General features: G+C 42.8%; 1 protein-coding gene and 1 long non-coding RNA gene across 3 annotated transcripts in view; one reads left to right on the top strand and one right to left on the bottom strand.

The window, feature by feature from the left end:
• The first annotated feature begins 519 nt into the window (after positions 1 to 519).
• Positions 520 to 18,161, top strand: part of LOC138966127 (cytochrome P450 2J6-like) — a 29,605-nt gene continuing 11,963 nt past the window's right edge. For both annotated transcript variants that reach the window (XR_011455613.1, XM_070338244.1), the window contains exons 1-4: positions 520 to 676; positions 11,339 to 11,734; positions 13,270 to 13,566; positions 16,878 to 17,105. Coding sequence is in view for 1 of the 2 variants with exons in the window: in XM_070338244.1 (XP_070194345.1) it covers positions 11,383 to 11,734; positions 13,270 to 13,566; positions 16,878 to 17,105 (877 nt within the window). In the remaining variant the exon portion in view is untranslated. The remainder of the gene's footprint in view (positions 677 to 11,338; positions 11,735 to 13,269; positions 13,567 to 16,877; positions 17,106 to 18,161) is intronic.
• On the bottom strand, positions 8,139 to 10,599 carry LOC138966143 (uncharacterized). Its single transcript, XR_011455623.1, has 3 exons — positions 10,023 to 10,599; positions 9,404 to 9,517; positions 8,139 to 8,965 (listed from the first exon to the last, which is right to left on the bottom strand). It is a non-coding gene; the product is annotated as an uncharacterized lncRNA (long non-coding RNA).

Raw genomic sequence — 18,161 nt, 5'->3', positions numbered from 1 at the left:
TAATTAATTTTTAAGCCACCAAGCTGAAATGCAATACCGAAGTCCGGCCTTTGTCGAAGATTGCTTTACAAAAATTTCAATCAATTTGATTGAAAAATGAGGGTGTGACAGTGCCGCCTCAACTTTTACAAAAAGCCGGATATGACGTCATCAAAAGTATTTATCGAAAAAAAGAAAAAAACATCCGGGGATATCATTCCCAGGAACTCTCATGTCAAATTTCATAAAGATCGGTCCAGTAGTTTGGTCTGAATCGCTCTACACACACACACGCACAGACAGACAGACACACACATACACCACGACCCTCGTCTCGATTCCCCCTCTATGTTAAAACATTTAGTCAAAACTTGACTAAATGTAAAAAGAAAAGCATGAACCCTTCAAAGTGTGCCGACCTTGTTTCAATCGTAGGCCCATGAAGCCATGTCTGCGGCATGTGTCGTCAGATTCTGTGCGGTGCATTCGTACTCAATCACGTACACCGCGTCCGGGATATATGTCGTTACGGTTTCTGTCCGTAGCCTAGCACACCGTGCTAACATTATACAATAAAAGTAGCCAGCGTTGGCTTTCAGTGTCAAGTGCTGTGGCCATCCAGGGTGACGTGGGAGGAAAACGACCTACTAGGATTATTTGTTCTGTCACAAGTAACTTGATTCCCTGTCGACCTGAGGTGAGCGTTATTTCTTACTGTGTCAGTCTGTCTGTCTGTCTGTATGTCTGTCGCACTCTCTCTCTCTCTCTCTCTCTCTCTCTCTCTCTCTCTCTCTCTCTCTCTCTCTCTCTCTCTCCTTTGTATTATATTGTATTGAGGGCCCCAAAGGGTTTAAAATCGTGATCGTGATTGGCGTTTTTTGACCTTTCTGTGACCGTGATTGCCGAAATTTCCATTTCTGTGATCGTGATGAGACTTTGCCCGTGATCCGTGATGACAAAAAAATCAAGTCTCGTGATCGTGATTGTCATTTGTTTTCGTGATCGTGATGGGCATTATTGCAAAGCATTTTATTTTCAACGTACATTTTTCACAGCTGTATCACTCTATGATCCTCTATTCGTCAAGGTGTTTGTGATCGTGAAAACAAAAATCAAGGTAACTGTACTCGTGAAATCTATAATTTCCCTTCCCGTGATCGTGATGATACCCCCCCCCCCCTTTTGGGGCCTTCTGTATTGTACTCTACTCAACTCGGCTCTACTCTATCGTCTACTTTACTCTACTCTATTCTTCTCTACTCTACTCTACTCTACTCACCGTCTACTCTACTCTACTCTACTCTACTCTACTCTACTCTACTCTTACTCCGCTCTTGTGAATTGTGTTGTGATGTATTGACTTAAAGCAGACGACTGCGGTCTTCTTTGCGTCGACTCTTGTTGCTCCGCGAAGTACATGTACACTGCTTGCCATTGACTGAACTCGGCGCGACCTGAAGGCCTCAGGTCACGTGTTTGGCTTTCAATGTTAACAGGTTGAAAAGAATTTGTTCCGATATGATAACGTTGTGTACAGAATACAAGAGAGACTTTCCATACCGATGCCGTAATACGAAAAAAGTACCCCACAACAAATTTACACCGGAGAAAAAATCTCGTCACAATGTTTTTACTTTGAGTACACTCGTACGAGCAAAGTATGTCAAGTGATTGGTATGTTATGCAGTGTGTCTCAATATGATACCATTTTGTTTCGAAAAGATGCACATCGGAGCCACGCTTCGCCGACGATTCGGCTTGCTGATCACTAACAGTGTTTGCAAAGCACGTGTGTTTTCCTAAACTCACGAGGCCTCGATCGAAACACGTTGTGAGCGATCACTAAACAACTCAGGTGAGTATATTTTCGAAAGAAAAGGGTATCACATCATAGAGTTAGTTGTTCGTCCAGATCGCAGGTTAAACGAGTAGATGCGCAGCGTGGTACTTGCTTCGCCAAGCTTTGAAAAGCTTGACTCCGTGAAAAGGACTCTTACTCTACCACACCGCTTAAAACCCTGACAGTTATTTCCGAAGATCGTTTATTAAAGGTCCTTGTCTACATTGTTATACCGAAATCGCCATTTGACCATTAAAATGCAGAGTCTATTATTTACAATTATCAACAATACACCCCCTTTCGATCAGGAAAGACGAAGCCAGTGTCACGCCGTGGATCGTGTAACTCTGCATTTGCGCCACCGCAACTTTTTATCGCTTCACGCCGACGAAGAGGCAAGCTGCAAGGTAGGTCTCTCACAGAAAATGAAAATTTGTAGGACTTTCAGGCATCATCTAGATTCTTCATTAGTACATTTTAAAGAAGTATATACTCAAGGTCTAAGGCACGTGCTTTTTTAGTCGAAATGTCAGGTTTCGGCAGTTCAGAAGTCCGATTTCTGCTGGAATTGTAGTAAAAATTGCACGATTTGTCTCTTCCTTCGTAACTTCAACGAAACAGCACTAGTTGATGCATTCCCGTGATGATATCCTGTGAGCTAAACATGTCCTTTGTATTCTTGATGAATGATGTTGCACAATTTTGTCTTTGGGTGACGCACGCGGCAAAAGAAAACACAAACAATTAGACTTCATGTTATACGCCACCGATGCTTGGTGTAATTCGCCACCGCAATTTCACGTCTTGGATGTTATTCGCCACCGCAACTTGTCTAATGAATTGCATAATATGTTGAAGAGTTCAGTGATTCTGTCACTTCCAATTGAAAATATTGATTTGGAGTTGTTCAGTTCAGTGTATAGTTCAGCTTTTGTAGAACACGTTTCTGAGACGCACCTGGCGGCGTTTCACTCCCACATTCTTCGTCATTCTTCTTTCCCGAAAAACGTCACGTCTGTCAGAGGCGTTCTTTTCTCTTCCAGCGTCAAACTGATGAGTTTTTGTGTTGTCGCTGGTAATAGGAATGACTGAATTTTAGAATTATTTCACACACATAAACACCAACGAAGCTTAAGAATTTTAGAATTATGTGGTATTTGGCCCCACAATTTGGTTCCAATCCTGTGTGACATAAACATTGATTAAGATTGTGGAGTGTACTGCAACAAGCATATGCCTTTAAAAAAATAAAATGGAGGAGACAAAGAAATCAGACATCAGAAATGAAAATGATCATGGTCAGGGGATGTAGAAACATGTCCACTACAAACAAAATTGAAATGTTTTGGCAGTGGGTTGTAAAAACAGAATAAATAAATTAAATAAATAAATTGAGAAAAAAATGCATACAGGGGTTAGTTTCATTGATATAAAATCAGTTGTGTTTGTGTGCGGGGGAGGGGGGGCTGATCTGAGCAGCTTGCCAGTAACTAATAATAATAATAATAATTAAATTTAATACGCGCGATTTCTCATTACGAGCTCAAAGTGCGGCGCTTTGTTTCAACACGTACGCTCACATGGTGACAATCGTACAACACACACTCACCATGTGGTACGAAGGATTAAAGCTGCAATTAGGAAATCAGAATTTGGAAAGATAATTTTTTTTTAATTTTTGCAGATGGGCACAATTAATTTACATTTTTGAAATGGTGGAGGAAAACAAACTGGTAGGACCCGGAAGAAAACCACTGACGACAAGCTTTTAATGCATAGCGTAAACCCAAATTCACTTTATGAACTGTCCCGGCAAGGGATTGAACCCGAGGCCAAGGAAATCAAGCGGATCAAGGAAATCAAGCGGATCATAGGGGCAGTACGCTATCCATCCTGCCATTCGTCACCTTACACTAAGTAATGTTCAAACCATGCGGAACGCTTTTGTACATTCTTGTATGTGTAGTCAATCTTCCGAATGTAAATGAATGCATAAGAAAACATGAGGACAAACTTTTCATCAGCGTGCCTTCCTAGAAGTGAAATCTCATTGGTGAAAACGTTGGTCTTCATGTTCTGATGTGTCTTTATTTTGCTGCGTAATCTGTTCAGATCATCACTAGCAGTCATCGATGCATTTCCCACTTGTAAATATAGTATTTTTTTTTCACTCTTACGGTAAGCACTGTTATATTTCCTATTGATGTCATCATACCCTAAACCTCTTGAATCTCACAGTCCCAGGGATTTTTTTTGGGGGGTCATATATATATATATAAAAGCACATTCCAGTACATGTGGGTTATACACTCAAGTACAGATAAGCATACTTTTCATACAGAAGAAGAAGAAGAAGAAGAAGAAGAAGAAGAAGAAGAAGAAGAAGAAGAAGAAGAAGAAGAAGAAGAAATACTACAGTTTGATTTGTCAACTCATGGTGCCTTTAAATCCTTTGCATAGGCAAGATCACGCCACGCCCCTGAGTTTAAAACTTGCAGCACTAAAGTTAAAATGCTCCTATCAATTGCTGTCAGTTTTGTGACAAAAATAAAGGTTTAAATGCCTCCACGATGTTGTTGCGTTTGAAAATAACAATTTGCGTAGTGCGGTGGCGAATAACAAAAAATGCGGTGACGAGTTACATCTAACATTGAATTGATGCGGTGGCGAATTACAGAGAGTTGTTGACACTCTGTTTTTATCTGCTTCTTGCAAAGTATATATGGAACTATATACAGAGAAACTACACGTGGAGATTCATAAAACATTAAAGTTATCTGTGAACATGTCCAAGAATAACCAGTAATCTCCGTTTTGTTGCATTTGACGCAGAAACTGAAAATATGCCCAAAACATGGAGAAACGAGAAGAAAAACAGATCGTCACGATCACCAGGGCCATCAAAGCATCAAAAAATATATACAGAAATATAGCTAAGGATATAAGTATGTGAAATGCAACACTTGAGAACATGCTGAGTGCCTAGCATTCTAACAATTTAATTTATCATTCGAGAGACCTACCTCGCAGCTTGCCTCTTCGTCGGCGTGAAGCGATAAAAAGTTGCGGTGGCGCAAATGCAGAGTTACACGATCCACGGCGTGAGTGTAGCCGTTTGAAAATTCATTGTAATATTCCAGTGTAGTACTCATAGTAGGATATCCTTATTTGGAAAATGCCAAGCGCAAAACTCCTCTCAAATCCCGTGCATTTCGTGCGTTTAAAAAAAAGCGTGGGCAGCGCTCCAGTGTCAAACTGTTGCTGCACTTGTTTGGGCGTGGCTATATAAGCATAGTGACATAAATTTGATTGGTCAGTATTTTTAGGCAAAGCACATTTTCTCAGCAAACAGAAACCAAATATTGGAAGCGTGTGTCACGCTACCCCAAAATAAAATCTTTTTTTACATATATATTTTTTTCTATAACTTTTTTCCCCATGGTTCATTCATCATCTGACATAACTTTTTAGTGAAATCTAACCATAAGATTATTGAAAAAAAGCAAAAATGTAGACGACCACCTTTAATGTCAGGCTTTTTGGGATCGGCACTGCCTTGATCAAGCCGGCACAGGCGGAAGGTATCGTCCACTGGACTACTACTATCACAGAAAGACTACAAAGTACGTCACTCACCTTCGAGTCTTCTGTGCTCTTGGAGTCGCTTCCTGGGAAAAAAATATTGTTCAAGACGGTTTACCTCTTCCTACAGTCTGTGTAAGGTCAAATAAATACAGTTGAATGATTGTTTGAACTGTATGTACCTTTAATTTTCAGCTTCCGTACGTTGCAGGTTGTTCCAGCGCTCATTGGTTAATAACAGGATATTCGATGATTATTTTCCCGTGGCACAATATTTACATATGTTTTAGACCAATGAGCGCTAGTATGCATATTCGGTGCGGATGCATGATTTGACGCAAAGTGGATATTAGTGGCTCGCAAACGAAGATTCGTCCAAATGATGGTTAAAAACAACCTGCAACGGACGGAAGCTGAAAATTAAAGGTACATACAGTTCAAACAATCATTCAACTGTATTTATTTGACCTTACACAGACTGTAGGAAGAGGCAAACCGTCTCAGTTGAACAATATTTTTCCCCAGGAAGCGACTCCAAGAACACAGAAGACTCGAAGGTGAGTGACGTACCTTGTAGTCTTTCTGTGATAGTAGTAGTCCAGTGGACGATACCTTCCGCCTGTTATCAAGCCCAGGGCCCATATTCAAGAAGAATCCGACAGTGGTTTTGTCGGTACGAGAAACTGAAAACTTCCGATAACCCCCTGTCGTGGAATTCACGAAGAGGCGATAGCGCCTATTGTAGGCACTGTCCTACGATAAAGTTAGAGGTGCCTATCCCTAAAGATAAGCACTGTTGTCGGTACGATAACTTTGATTTCAAGATTGCGGCCATCAGTTTGCAGCGTTACCGGGAAAGAAGAAATATTCTAAGACATACGATTTTGGGGGACGGGATACATGCACAAATTCATATTCTGCATGCATGATATTTTGCAGTTGACTGTTGACGGGTGTGATAACTGACAACATTCAGTTTGTAAACAAAATAGGTGCCTAGCCTCTTGTCTCGCAAGTGATACTCGCGTTGCGGTTTCACGCATCTGATTTGGGGTGAGCCAGCCACGGTCAGCCATCCCCAGCAAGCGCAGCCTTGACAGGCGCACGCGCAGAGCGACCGTAAACAAGGGAATCTCCCCGCTAGCCATCGGGGAGGCTGTCCGATGCCTGTGGCAGTACGACAAAAGTTGTCGGACAGAGAGCTATCAAACTTCGGGGCGCTTGTCGTAGGACATGCAGTCGTACCGTCATTGCCGTACGCGCCTAAGGATCCTCGATTAACCGTTTGGGTTAGAGGTGGTTAGGCCAAAAAAAAAAATAGGTGTGGTTACGGTAACATAGCCAAAAAAATTAGGGTAGGTAGGTAGGCAATCACTTTTTTTTTTTAAACTTTTTTTTCTAATGTGTACAAATTAAACCTACTTGACAGGGAAATAAGTGTGCGACACGGGCGCTTTCGCTTTCATTGCGTTTTTTGCACTCGTTTTTATATTTAGTCAAGTTTTGACTAAATATTTTAACATCGAGGGGGAATCGAAACGAGGGTCGTGGTGTATGTGCGTGTGTGTGTGTGTCTGTGTGTCTGTGTGTCTGTGTGTGTGTGTGTGTGTGTGTAGAGCGATTCAGACTAAACTACTGGACCGATCTTTATGAAATTTGACATGAGAGTTCCTGGGTATGAAATCCCCGAACGTTTTTTTCATTTTTTTGATAAATGTCTTTGATGACGTCATATCCGGCTTTTCGTGAAAGTTGAGGCGGCACTGTCACGCCCTCATTTTTCAACCAAATTGGTTGAAATTTTGGTCAAGTAATCTTCGACGAAGCCCGGGGTTCGGTATTGCATTTCAGCTTGGTGGCTTAAAAATTAATTAATGACTTTGGTCATTAAAAATCTGAAAATTGTAAAAAAAAATAAAAATTTATAAAACGATCCAAATTTACGTTTATCTTATTCTCCATCATTTGCTGATTCCAAAAACATATAAATATGTTATATTCGGATTAAAAACAAGCTCTGAAAATTAAATATATAAAAATTATTATCAAAATTAAATTGTCCAAATCAATTTAAAAACACTTTCATCTTATTCCTTGTCGGCTCCTGATTCCAAAAACATATAGATATGATATGTTTGGATTAAAAACACGCTCAGAAAGTTAAAACAAAGAGAGGTACAGAAAAGCGTGCTATCCTTCTTAGCGCAACTACTACCCCAATAAACATGCCAGAACTGGGCCACTGCTGGCGTTTTGATGGCAATGCCAGTTGCCAGAACTACTGCCATCAAAGGCCCACCTATGGCCCAATGCTGGCATATTACCCGTATGCACATTGGCAAATTGATGGGCCATCACTGGCAAGCCAGCACTTTGCCAGCAAAAACCCATCATTTATTTGCTGGCTTTTTGATGGCTTGCCATCATTTTTCCAGCAATTTGCCAGCAATTTGCCAGCAAAAACCCATCATTTATTTGATGGCTTTTTGATGGCTTGCCATCATTTTGCCATCATTTTGCCAGAATTTTGCCAGCAAAAACCCATCATTTATTTGATGGCTTTTTGATGGCTTGCCATCATTTTGCCATCATTTTGCCAGAATTTTGCCAGCAAAAACCCATCATTTATTTGATGGCTTATTGATGGCTTGCCATCAAAAACCCAGCATTTTGCCAGCATTTCGCCAGCATTTTGCAGGTTTTTAGTTCCATATAAAAAAAAACTTTTTTCCATATATTTTCCGTTAATGGCCCTTTACCTGCTGAAATTACCGGGCCACAACTGGCCCGGCAAAATGCCATATTTCTGTCTTTACCATTGCCAGCAAAATGCCAATAAGTTGCAGGAAATATACCAATACCACTGATTCGGATAGAATGACGGCTCTATTCATGTACTCGATCTGCACAGTCTTGTTAGCCCATAGATGGTTGTTAGAAGTCTATAAATATGCTTTGTTTTGTCATTTTTTACTGTGAATGTAATAACAATAACAAAACACAGCACATCAATGGACTTTTCAACCCATGCTGGCGGCAAGACGTGCGCAAATAAAGCAAAGGGCAATGCTGTCAAGCTGTACATTAGCAATATGCATATGCGTAATTATCAAATTCATCAGTAAAATGCAATTGAAATGCTAATCACATTTGTCGTGTAACTTATCTGGCAAGTAAAGGCAGTGGTTTTGACAGAATATCGTCATCAACGCAGTTATAGCGGGCACAACAACAATACAGTAATATATATTAAAAACAAAACAAATGTAAAGCTTCCAAACAGCAACGACTCATTACCGAAACATTACAGAAACGTACGCTTTGTTTTCAGTTGCTCACTGTTTTATTTTATTTGTACAGCGTTCTAAATTTCACACTCGAGACATGATGACCAAAGGCAGGAATGTTTCTTGTTCACTTCCCAGTAAACCTCCGTAGGATTGTCTTGATTCTGTCATTTCTCTGTTCGCATCCGCAACGTTGAGATAACGCTTCTTTTCTTTGTCCTGACGTCGTAGCCTACGGTAAGCCATTGAAACTCTCAAGTCCTCCTGCCGTTCACCTCTTGAAACATGAAAGCAAACGAGTTTTGTTGGTTTTAATTCATTATTCCATATCACACACACACACACACACACACACACACACACACACACACACACACACACACACACACACACACACACACACACACACACACACACACACACACACACACACACACACACACACACAACCAAACAACCAAACAAACGCAAGCATACACGCAGGCATGCAAGCAAACAGCACACGCACGCACGCACGCGCGCGCGCTCACACACACACACGCGCACACACACACGCGCACACACACACACACACACACACACACACACACACACATACACACACAGAGGCATTCTCACAGAGAGGACGACTTCTTGTAATCTATCATATTTTCTGAACTGACTAAAATGCCAAGCAGAAGTAAGGGGTCAACAGGAATATGTATTTTGATCTAACCTGCGAAGCTTACGTTGTCTCGGACAGCTCTCTTGCGTTTCTCTCAGGAACTGAGACCCAGGCGAGCTGCATCTTATCCAGTTGGGCAGTCAGACACTTGCACAAATCTTTGTCCTGGAGTGAATAGACACATACTCAATGTCAACATTCACAAGATGCAATTTGTTTGGTTACAAGTAAGCTTATGGTAATGCCTATGGTGCTTTTCTTTTGACAGAGACAAAACAAACTCAATCACACAAAGAAAGGAAAAAGGCACACACACACACACACACACACACACACACACACACACACACACACACACACACACACAACCGCGCGCGCGGGCGCACACACACACACACACACACACAACCGCGCGCGCGCGCGCTCACACACACACACGCGCACACGCGCACACACACACACACACACACACACACACGCGCGTGCGCGCGCAGATTCTTTCTTACAGAGAGGACGACTTCTTAAAGTCTATTATATTTTGCGAACTGACTCAAACGTCCAGCAGAAGAAAGTTGAAAAAAAGACCGACAACGGAGGAAAAGAACAAGAAGATACTCGATCTAACGCCGTTGCGACGACCTGCTCACCCACAACTGTTTGTGAAACTCACCACGCTTGCTTCTAGCCGGAGGAGATCGGACGCGTACTGAAATCGAAGAAGGTGCTTTGGAAATTCCTTGAAGTTGAATGCAAAACAAATAACAGGACATCTGCAGAACCACCGCGGGCCGGATTTAGTTGACAATGCGTCATCATCACGAGTGACGTCAAGATATTTCGACATTTGTTTGTACATTACGTCACTCCAAGTGAGAAAGTCATACCGCTGTGCTGTCGCAGATCTTCTTGCCAGCAATTATCCAGCATTGGCCCACTGCTGGCGTGCCAGCAAAAACCCACCTATAATTGCCAGCAATTCGCCACCTATGGCCCAATGCTGGCAAACAAGCACTGGGCCACCAATGGCGTGCCAACAGTGGGCCAATTAAGGCATTTTACTGGCCGACAATATTACTGGAATGCCAGAGATGGGCCAGTGATGGCAAGCCACAACTGGGCCTTTGTTGGCAAACCATAATTGGCCCAGTGTTGGTTTTTTTATGGCCAGCTTTACCAAACTTGCCAGCAAAAAGCCAGCAGTGGCCCAGTTCTGGCATGTTTATTGGGTTCTTGTCAATTTCACTGCCTTTGCCATGAGCGGTGGACTGACGATGCTACGAGTATACGGTCTTGCTGAACAAGAGGCGAAGCCATCAAGGCTCACGTAAGAAATCGACAAACAGTAACACAAACTCAATCACTCCGTCACACACACACACACACACACACACACACACACACACACACACACACACACACACACACACACACACACACACACACACAGAAAGAGCATAGGTGAAACTGTGCAAGAAAGCGAGACACTAGATCTAGATCTGTCTGTCTGCATGTAGCCTACTTACAAGGACACGACTGCCAACTAGTCTCGGCGCGCTCAAAATAATAATGACCGAGACTGTCAGTACTTCCTTCGCGTGACGTCTAACCCTCTTACGTCATAATGTGACGTCAATGTAATGTGACGTCTTCAAATGTTAGAGTTTCTACCACAGACATACACACGCACAGACGCACGCACGCACGCACGCACAGACAGACAAAGTTACGATCGCATAGGCTACACTTACGTGAGCCAAAAATGGCATTGCGTTCAGTTTCATTCTGTGAGTTCGACAGCTACTTGACTAAATATTGTATTTTCGCCTTACGCGACTTGTTGTTTTTTTTGGACGAATGTAATAAAAAGTTATAGGATCGGCCCCTAAAAATAGGGTAGGTCGGGTTACCGTAACCACACCTATTTTTTTTTTAGGCCTTAGAGAATAAATCTATACACACGATAAGACCTCGACCTTTCTTTTTCAGGATCACGTCTACCTTGGTCCCTCAAAAACGTTTGTCAAGTCACTATGGCGATACTGGACAGTAGTCTGCTGGACCCCACGACGTTGCTGGTGGGCGGAGTGTTGTCGCTGTCCATGCTGTGGTGGTTGTCCACACGCCGTCCCTCCGGTCTGCCCCCGGGTCCCGGCCCCGCCTTACCTGTCATCGGTCACCTGCACCTTCTGAGCTCCGACCCCCGGGCCACGTTCAGGGCGTGGCGGCGTCAGTACGGGGACGTCTTCAGCCTGTACATGGGCGGGCGGCTGGTGGTGGTGCTCAACGGCTTGCCCGTCATCAAGGAAGCGCTGGTCAAGATGGCCGACGTCTTCTCCCACAGACCGCACATGTTCACCAGTGACAGGATTTCTGAGAGCAAAGGTATGTGTTTTTTTTTACTTAAACGCAGTACATATTGAGTCTACTCAGCGAGATGGTGTTTGGGATCTTCACAGATGGGAAAGGAAGGCTTGTGTTGTCGACACTGAGCTCACGGTAACAACCGCCACGATCGCCTGGCTGATGACTGAGTGAAATTCCAGTTTTACGCCCTCACGGCAAATCCATAAAGGCAGGGGCGGATCGAGGGGGGGGGGGGGGGGGGGGTTCCGGGGTTTGCATAAAACAAAAAAAACAAAAAATAAAGATATGAAGAAATATTATATGAAAAACGAAAAAATGATGGCTCAGATTGCACTAGATTGCTCAATTTTCCTTGCTTTTATCAAAATGTTCCGGGGGGCCGGCCTTAGTCTTCCAAATGACGGTTTTGGAAGGTACTTGGGTAATTTGTTGGCTCAGGTTGCACCATATCGGTCAATTTTCCTTGTTTTGATCCAAATTTGTCTTCTTAAATTAACTTTTGGAAGGTGTAGGTTCTCGGCTCAGATTGCACAAGAATGCTTCATTTTTCTTGTTGTTTTTGTGAAGGGCGACAGTAGCCTCCCTGTCACACTCGCCCCCGTTTGAATGAACTTTGTCCCCAAAGTTCCGAACCATGGACCCGCCAAGCTTAGGTCCCTCCCAGGTTCGTGGAATGGGAACAGCACGAAAATGATTCAGTGGCCATAAAGTGACGCCATTCCTGAACAGTATCATGTCGAGTCCCATCCCTGTCGACGACGCCAAATGAGCTGCGGTCACGTGATCCCTGTTAAAGATATCTGTGATCCGAATGGTGTGCCAGATAGCCTTAAATGTGATTGAAAGTTTCAATGAAATGACACGGGATTTAATGTTTTAAACGGGAAGTGAAATATGTCGCAACATGTTTTGGGGTACGTTTATACACTGATCGTTTACACGAGAAGGATTGTGCATTTTACCTAAACATGAAGTGTTCGTTCCTTTAAACAGTATTTTATTCGTAAACAGACACATGATAATATAACAACATCATTAAGAAGGAGCACAACAAGTTTAAAACTTATGGTAAGTGCTCACATAAACATTCCTGGAATTTCATGGCGGATTATGATCAATGCGACACATTTTTTGAAAAAAGAGATGAGACAAAAACAAAAACAAAAATAAATAATTATATAAAAAAAAAATGTAAAAAAAAAAATTTAAAAAAAAGGAAAAAAAAAGAAAAGGAGAAAAACAGCAAGGAAAACTTAGTTTGAATTATCGAACACAATCTGTGTCAATACCGAAAACGAAAACAAATACAAAACGAGAACGAAAGACACAACAAAATATTAAAAAAAAAGATGGGCCCCAAGTAATATATTTAGAAAAACCCACACCAACATCGAACTAAGGTGTCCCAAAGCGGTTTGATTTCTCAATATAGCTTTGGACAACAACAAAAATAGCACTATTTTCAAATATGGAAATGTTTGAAAGTGTTCGTTAGGTTGATTGTTTGTTTGTTTAATTGTTTGTTTGTTGAACGATTCATTTAAATCTTGCAGGTTTGGTTTTTTCCTCGGGGTCGGTCTGGAAGGAAAACCGGAAGACGGCCCTAGAGATTCTCCGTGAGCTGGGCATGGGCAAGAACGTGCTGGCCGAGAATATCAAGGAGGAGATAACTCACTACATCCGGGCAATCGAGGAACACAAGGGGGCGCCACTGGATCTGAGTGAGCTGACAACTGTCAGCATTTCCAATAACATCTGTGGCATTATCTTTGGCAAGCGCTTCGAGTACGACGACCCGCTCTTTTTGGAATATTTGAACACGGTGAACCAGAATCTCAAGTTTCTCAATGGTAAGGATTGCCCACAGTTCTGAAATGGTTCTCGAGGGGGACTATAAAACGTTCGTTAATAGACAATCTTCTTCTTCTTCTTCTTCGTTCATGGGCTTAGACTCCCACGTTCACTTCCCGCAGTGGGGCACTGCGGTTATGAAATTAAAGGCCCCTCCTGTTTTTGGAACCGCAGGAGCTTTCTAGTTTGCTGTTAGGTAGATTTTTGGTTCCTCTTTCCTGTCATGCTCTCTTTTTCTTCATGAATTCTTTTCTTTTTTTCTGCCTTCTTGCTCATTCACCTGTATTTTTTCCAAAAATCTCTTCTCTTGCCGCTTGTCTCGCGATTCATGTATAGTTTAATCTTTTAGTGTTCTGATGTAAGTCCAGCAGTAGATAGGTTAAGCCTATTTTAACATACTGGAAACTGGTAATCTTCCAGTAGGTATTAATTTAGTTTTACTAAAGCCTGCTGGGACACAAGTAATGGGTTAGTGCATTTGTAAACAGGAATCGCTTGACAAGTGGCCCCCTTCATCCCCCCTTTCCTCGTCCTGATATGGCTCTGCGTAGTCGGCTGGACGTTAAGCAACAAATAAACAAACAAACAAACAAACAAACCACGTTCACTCATGTTTTTAGCAGGAGTGGGTTTTTACGTGTATGACAGTTTTTACCCCGCCATTCAGGCAGCATACGCCGATTTCGGGGGAGGCATGCTGGGTATTTTTGTGTTTCTATAACCCACCGAACTCTGACATGGATTACAGGATCTTTTCCGTGCGCACTTGGTCTTCTGCTTGAGTGTACACACGAAGGGGGTTAAGTCACTAAGCAGGTCTGCACATAAGTTGACCTGGGAGATCGGAAAAATCGCCACTCTTAACCCACCAGGCGGCAGCGACCGGGATTCGAACTCACGACCTCCCGATTATGAGGCCGACGTCTTACCACCACACCACTGCGCCCGTCGTTAGTAGACAATAAAGGCAACAGAGAATATTGCAGACAGTTGTTTCTAAGGTAACACATTGACAATGAGCTGTAACTCCTTCTGGCCCTCACGAAGACATTTTTCTGAGCGTTGGCTCGTGTTGTTTGGTTGTGTGGTTTGTTTGTGTGTGTGTTCCTTTGCTTATTTCTTGGTGAGATGCTTTGTTATTTGAAATTCATAATGTAACAGAAAAGCAACCACAAGAAGCAAACAGAAGTTCAATACATGGTTCTCAGACTTAGTAGAGCATCTAATCTTCACAGTTTGTCAAAGAGCACGCCCACGACCAGAACATATATGTAGACTTCTTTCATATTCTTTTATGTTTTCGCAGTTTATGTTTTAATCTTATTTGAAGTGACTTGCATCGGTCTCGAATATAACCCCCCGCGGGTTAGGGGGAAGAATTTACCCGATGCTCCCCAGCATGTCGTAAGAGGCGACTAACGGATTCTGTTTCTCCTTTTACCCTTGTTAAGTGTTTCTTGTATAGAATATAGTCAATGTTTGTAAAGATTTTAGTCAAGCAGTATGTAAGAAATGTTAAGTCCTTTGTACTGGAAACTTGCATTCTCCCAGTAAGGTAATATATTGTACTACGTTGCAAGCCCCTGGAGCAATTTTTTGATCAGTGCTTTTGTGAACAAGAAACAATTAACAAGTGGCTCTATCCCATTTCCCCCCCTTTCCCCGTCGCGATATAACCTTGAACGGTTGAAAACGACGTTAAACACCAAATAAAGAAAGAAAGGTCTCGAATAGCAATGTCAGCTAAACAGACGATACAAAACAAAACCCACCCACCCTATTTGAAGTGATGATATGCACCACACATACATTTATCACTCAAAATAAAGGAAATAACTATGTCTATGTCTTTTTGGTCAAGGATAATGATGGAAGAATGCGCATTTATCACTCAAAATAAAGGAAATAACTATGTCTATGTCTTTTTGGTCAAGGATAATGATGGAAGAATGCGCATTTATCACTCAAAATAAAGGAAATAACTATGTCTATGTCTTTTTGGTCAAGGATAATGATGGAAGAATGCGCATTAGCAGTATTCTCGATCCTTTGTCTCGCTTAAACCTGAAGGGGGGGGGGGGGGGGGGGGGAGGGGGCATTAAAGATACGTACAGTCACGCCAGTGTTAACAATTAGATTCACCATCTCAGATCTGGCAAGGCTTTTCCATAGGATAAGATCGTCACTCCACTTTGACAAACACCAAAACTCAACATAGTGGTTGCTTTGTAATGTGGGTTTTTTATTCTCTTTTTTTTTGCCAATTAATTTCCAAACTGACACGCGTACGTGCAAGTGGAAATCTGGGCAATTCCTTAATCAACACTCCTCACCCCACTAAGGAAGCTATCAGGGTTTTGATTTTTGGTGCGTGTCCAAGGGGAGGGCTGTCTTTATTACTCACGCTACAGCCGACCTGTAACACGAAATTTTTACTCCACGAAAAATTTACTCCGGAGTAAATATTTCGTACGAAATTCTTACTCCGAGTACACTTTTCGTACGAGAAAAGAACTCCCCAAGGCACGAAAAAATTACTCCCTCCACGAAATTTTTACTCCCCATTTTTTTTACTTCCACAAAAAATCTCGTACGCAAAAATGGGATGCGGGCGAAGGGATAATGCCAATAAGTGATCTCGCGCAAACGAATGTCGCGCTACCCTCCCTCCACCCCTTCCACCACCAAGACTAACAGGGGACAAGGGAGTATAAATTTCGTACACCTGACATGGGAAGTTAAATTGCTCGTGTTGGGGTGAAGTAATTTATTCGTTATTTATTCGTCAGGGGAGTAACATTTTCGAACAAAATGTTTACTCGGAACTCTCCTGTCTTAGGGAGTAATTTTCTCGTGCAATGGGGGAGTGCTTTTTTCGTAAAGGGAGTAACATTTTCGTACGAAATGTTTACTCCGGAGTAAAAAATCTCGTGGGAGTAATTTTCTCGTGTTACACCGGGTCAGATCGGAGATAGTGAGACGCATTACTAGCACGGGAACGCCTGTACCTTAATAACGCGAGAGGACCTTTGCGAGTTGAGTAGTACGAGTCAAACTGAATGTTGGAACGTTGGCAGTCTATTTGATTTGGGATTTCAAACTCAGGCACCTTATCGTCACTGTCTTGTCACACAAAAATTATTTTTTGAGGATGAAAGTCGCTTGTTCATTTTAATGCTTGTTATTCTCTCAGGTGCCAGGATCGAGATTGGTTCAGGATAACTCTCGCTTACTCCACTGCACATGTCGTTTGTATGTAGAGCGCTTATACTTCCCTTTGGTTATTTGATGTCTTATCACACACTTTCAGGCACAGCCGCGGTGAACTTCTTGCCGTTTCTGGACAAGCTTCCCGGAGACCTGTTCAACGTGAAGAAGGTTCTCAACAACGTCAAGTTCGTGGAGGACTCGCTGCTCCTCTCCCAGGTGGAGGGTCACCAGAAGGTCCACAGCGAGCACGCGGAGCCAGACTTCATCCACTCCTACCTGCGTCAGTTGAACAAACAGCGGGACAGCGGCAAGGACACCAGCCTCAGTGGTCAGTGTTTGGGCTTTGAAGCGTTTTGTTCTTGTTGCATTTACTTGTCGCTGATTCTAGATACCTTGTCGCATGCACTGTCACTTGCTGCGAGAAGAATGAAGGCTAAAAGGACTTTGTCCACAAATACGCACTCACAGTTTGTTAATCCGCGCCACCCCCCCCCCCCCCCCCCCCCCCCCGTCAAGACCATCATTCAAGTTAAGTGGTAAGTAACCATATATGCGTGTGTTTACGTGCAGATGTTCCAGGAGTCCTAGAGCTAGAAATGTGAAAGGCTCCTAAGATCTAAGTGAACGGTGACAGACGTACAGTTAATTATTTGGAAATAATGTGTCTCTAGCCTGAAAATAAATAGTACTTGGCGACTGTTTTTGTGTCTGTGAGCTAACACAAAAGAATATAGTCATCAGCTTGCCTCTTTCTACAAGTACACCTTCGTGAAAAATGTAAATCCCTGCTTTTATTACGACTTTTAGTGCTGAGTAACTATAGTAGTGATAGAAGGCAGCTCTTTGTTTATCTGCCTCTGTGAACGCCTCACACACGTACACATGCCTCGAAGAGTTGCTCTGAACTTGGACCCCATTGTGTAGTAGAAGAAAAAGTTGAGGCTGGAGTTCAGGGTGTTGAAACAATAAAGCACAGAGACACACAGCAACAGTAAATTCTGTTTCTTTCCGCCAATTCTCAACTCGGACATGAACAGCGGAGTCGTTCTGATCATGATGTTCGGGAGGTTGCAGACGACAAACAGACATGACACGGCAACCAGCATCTTCGTCAGTGCCACATCCTTGGTTCCCATGGTAACCGTGGCCGTGCTCTGTCGCCACGTGGCAGCTCTTCTCAGCTTGACGGCGGTGACGACAGTAGTGATGGTGGTGGCGATGACAAAGGAAAACGGCAGGGTTGAACCGAAGACGATGACATTGAGGATGTCAACAAACGTGGAATGGTCGCGGTAGAACTGGCTGGCAAAGTACACGGGGACGGACGCGCGGATGGAAGGGACGTACTCGCAGCGGAGTTTGTACTTCTCGGTGATGAAGTAGT

Source organism: Littorina saxatilis, linkage group LG5, assembly GCF_037325665.1.
Source record: "Littorina saxatilis isolate snail1 linkage group LG5, US_GU_Lsax_2.0, whole genome shotgun sequence".
Lineage (NCBI taxonomy): Eukaryota > Metazoa > Mollusca > Gastropoda > Littorinimorpha > Littorinidae > Littorina > Littorina saxatilis.
Note: the sequence above shows the minus strand (reverse complement) of the source record. Positions and strands in the feature narration are given on the sequence as shown.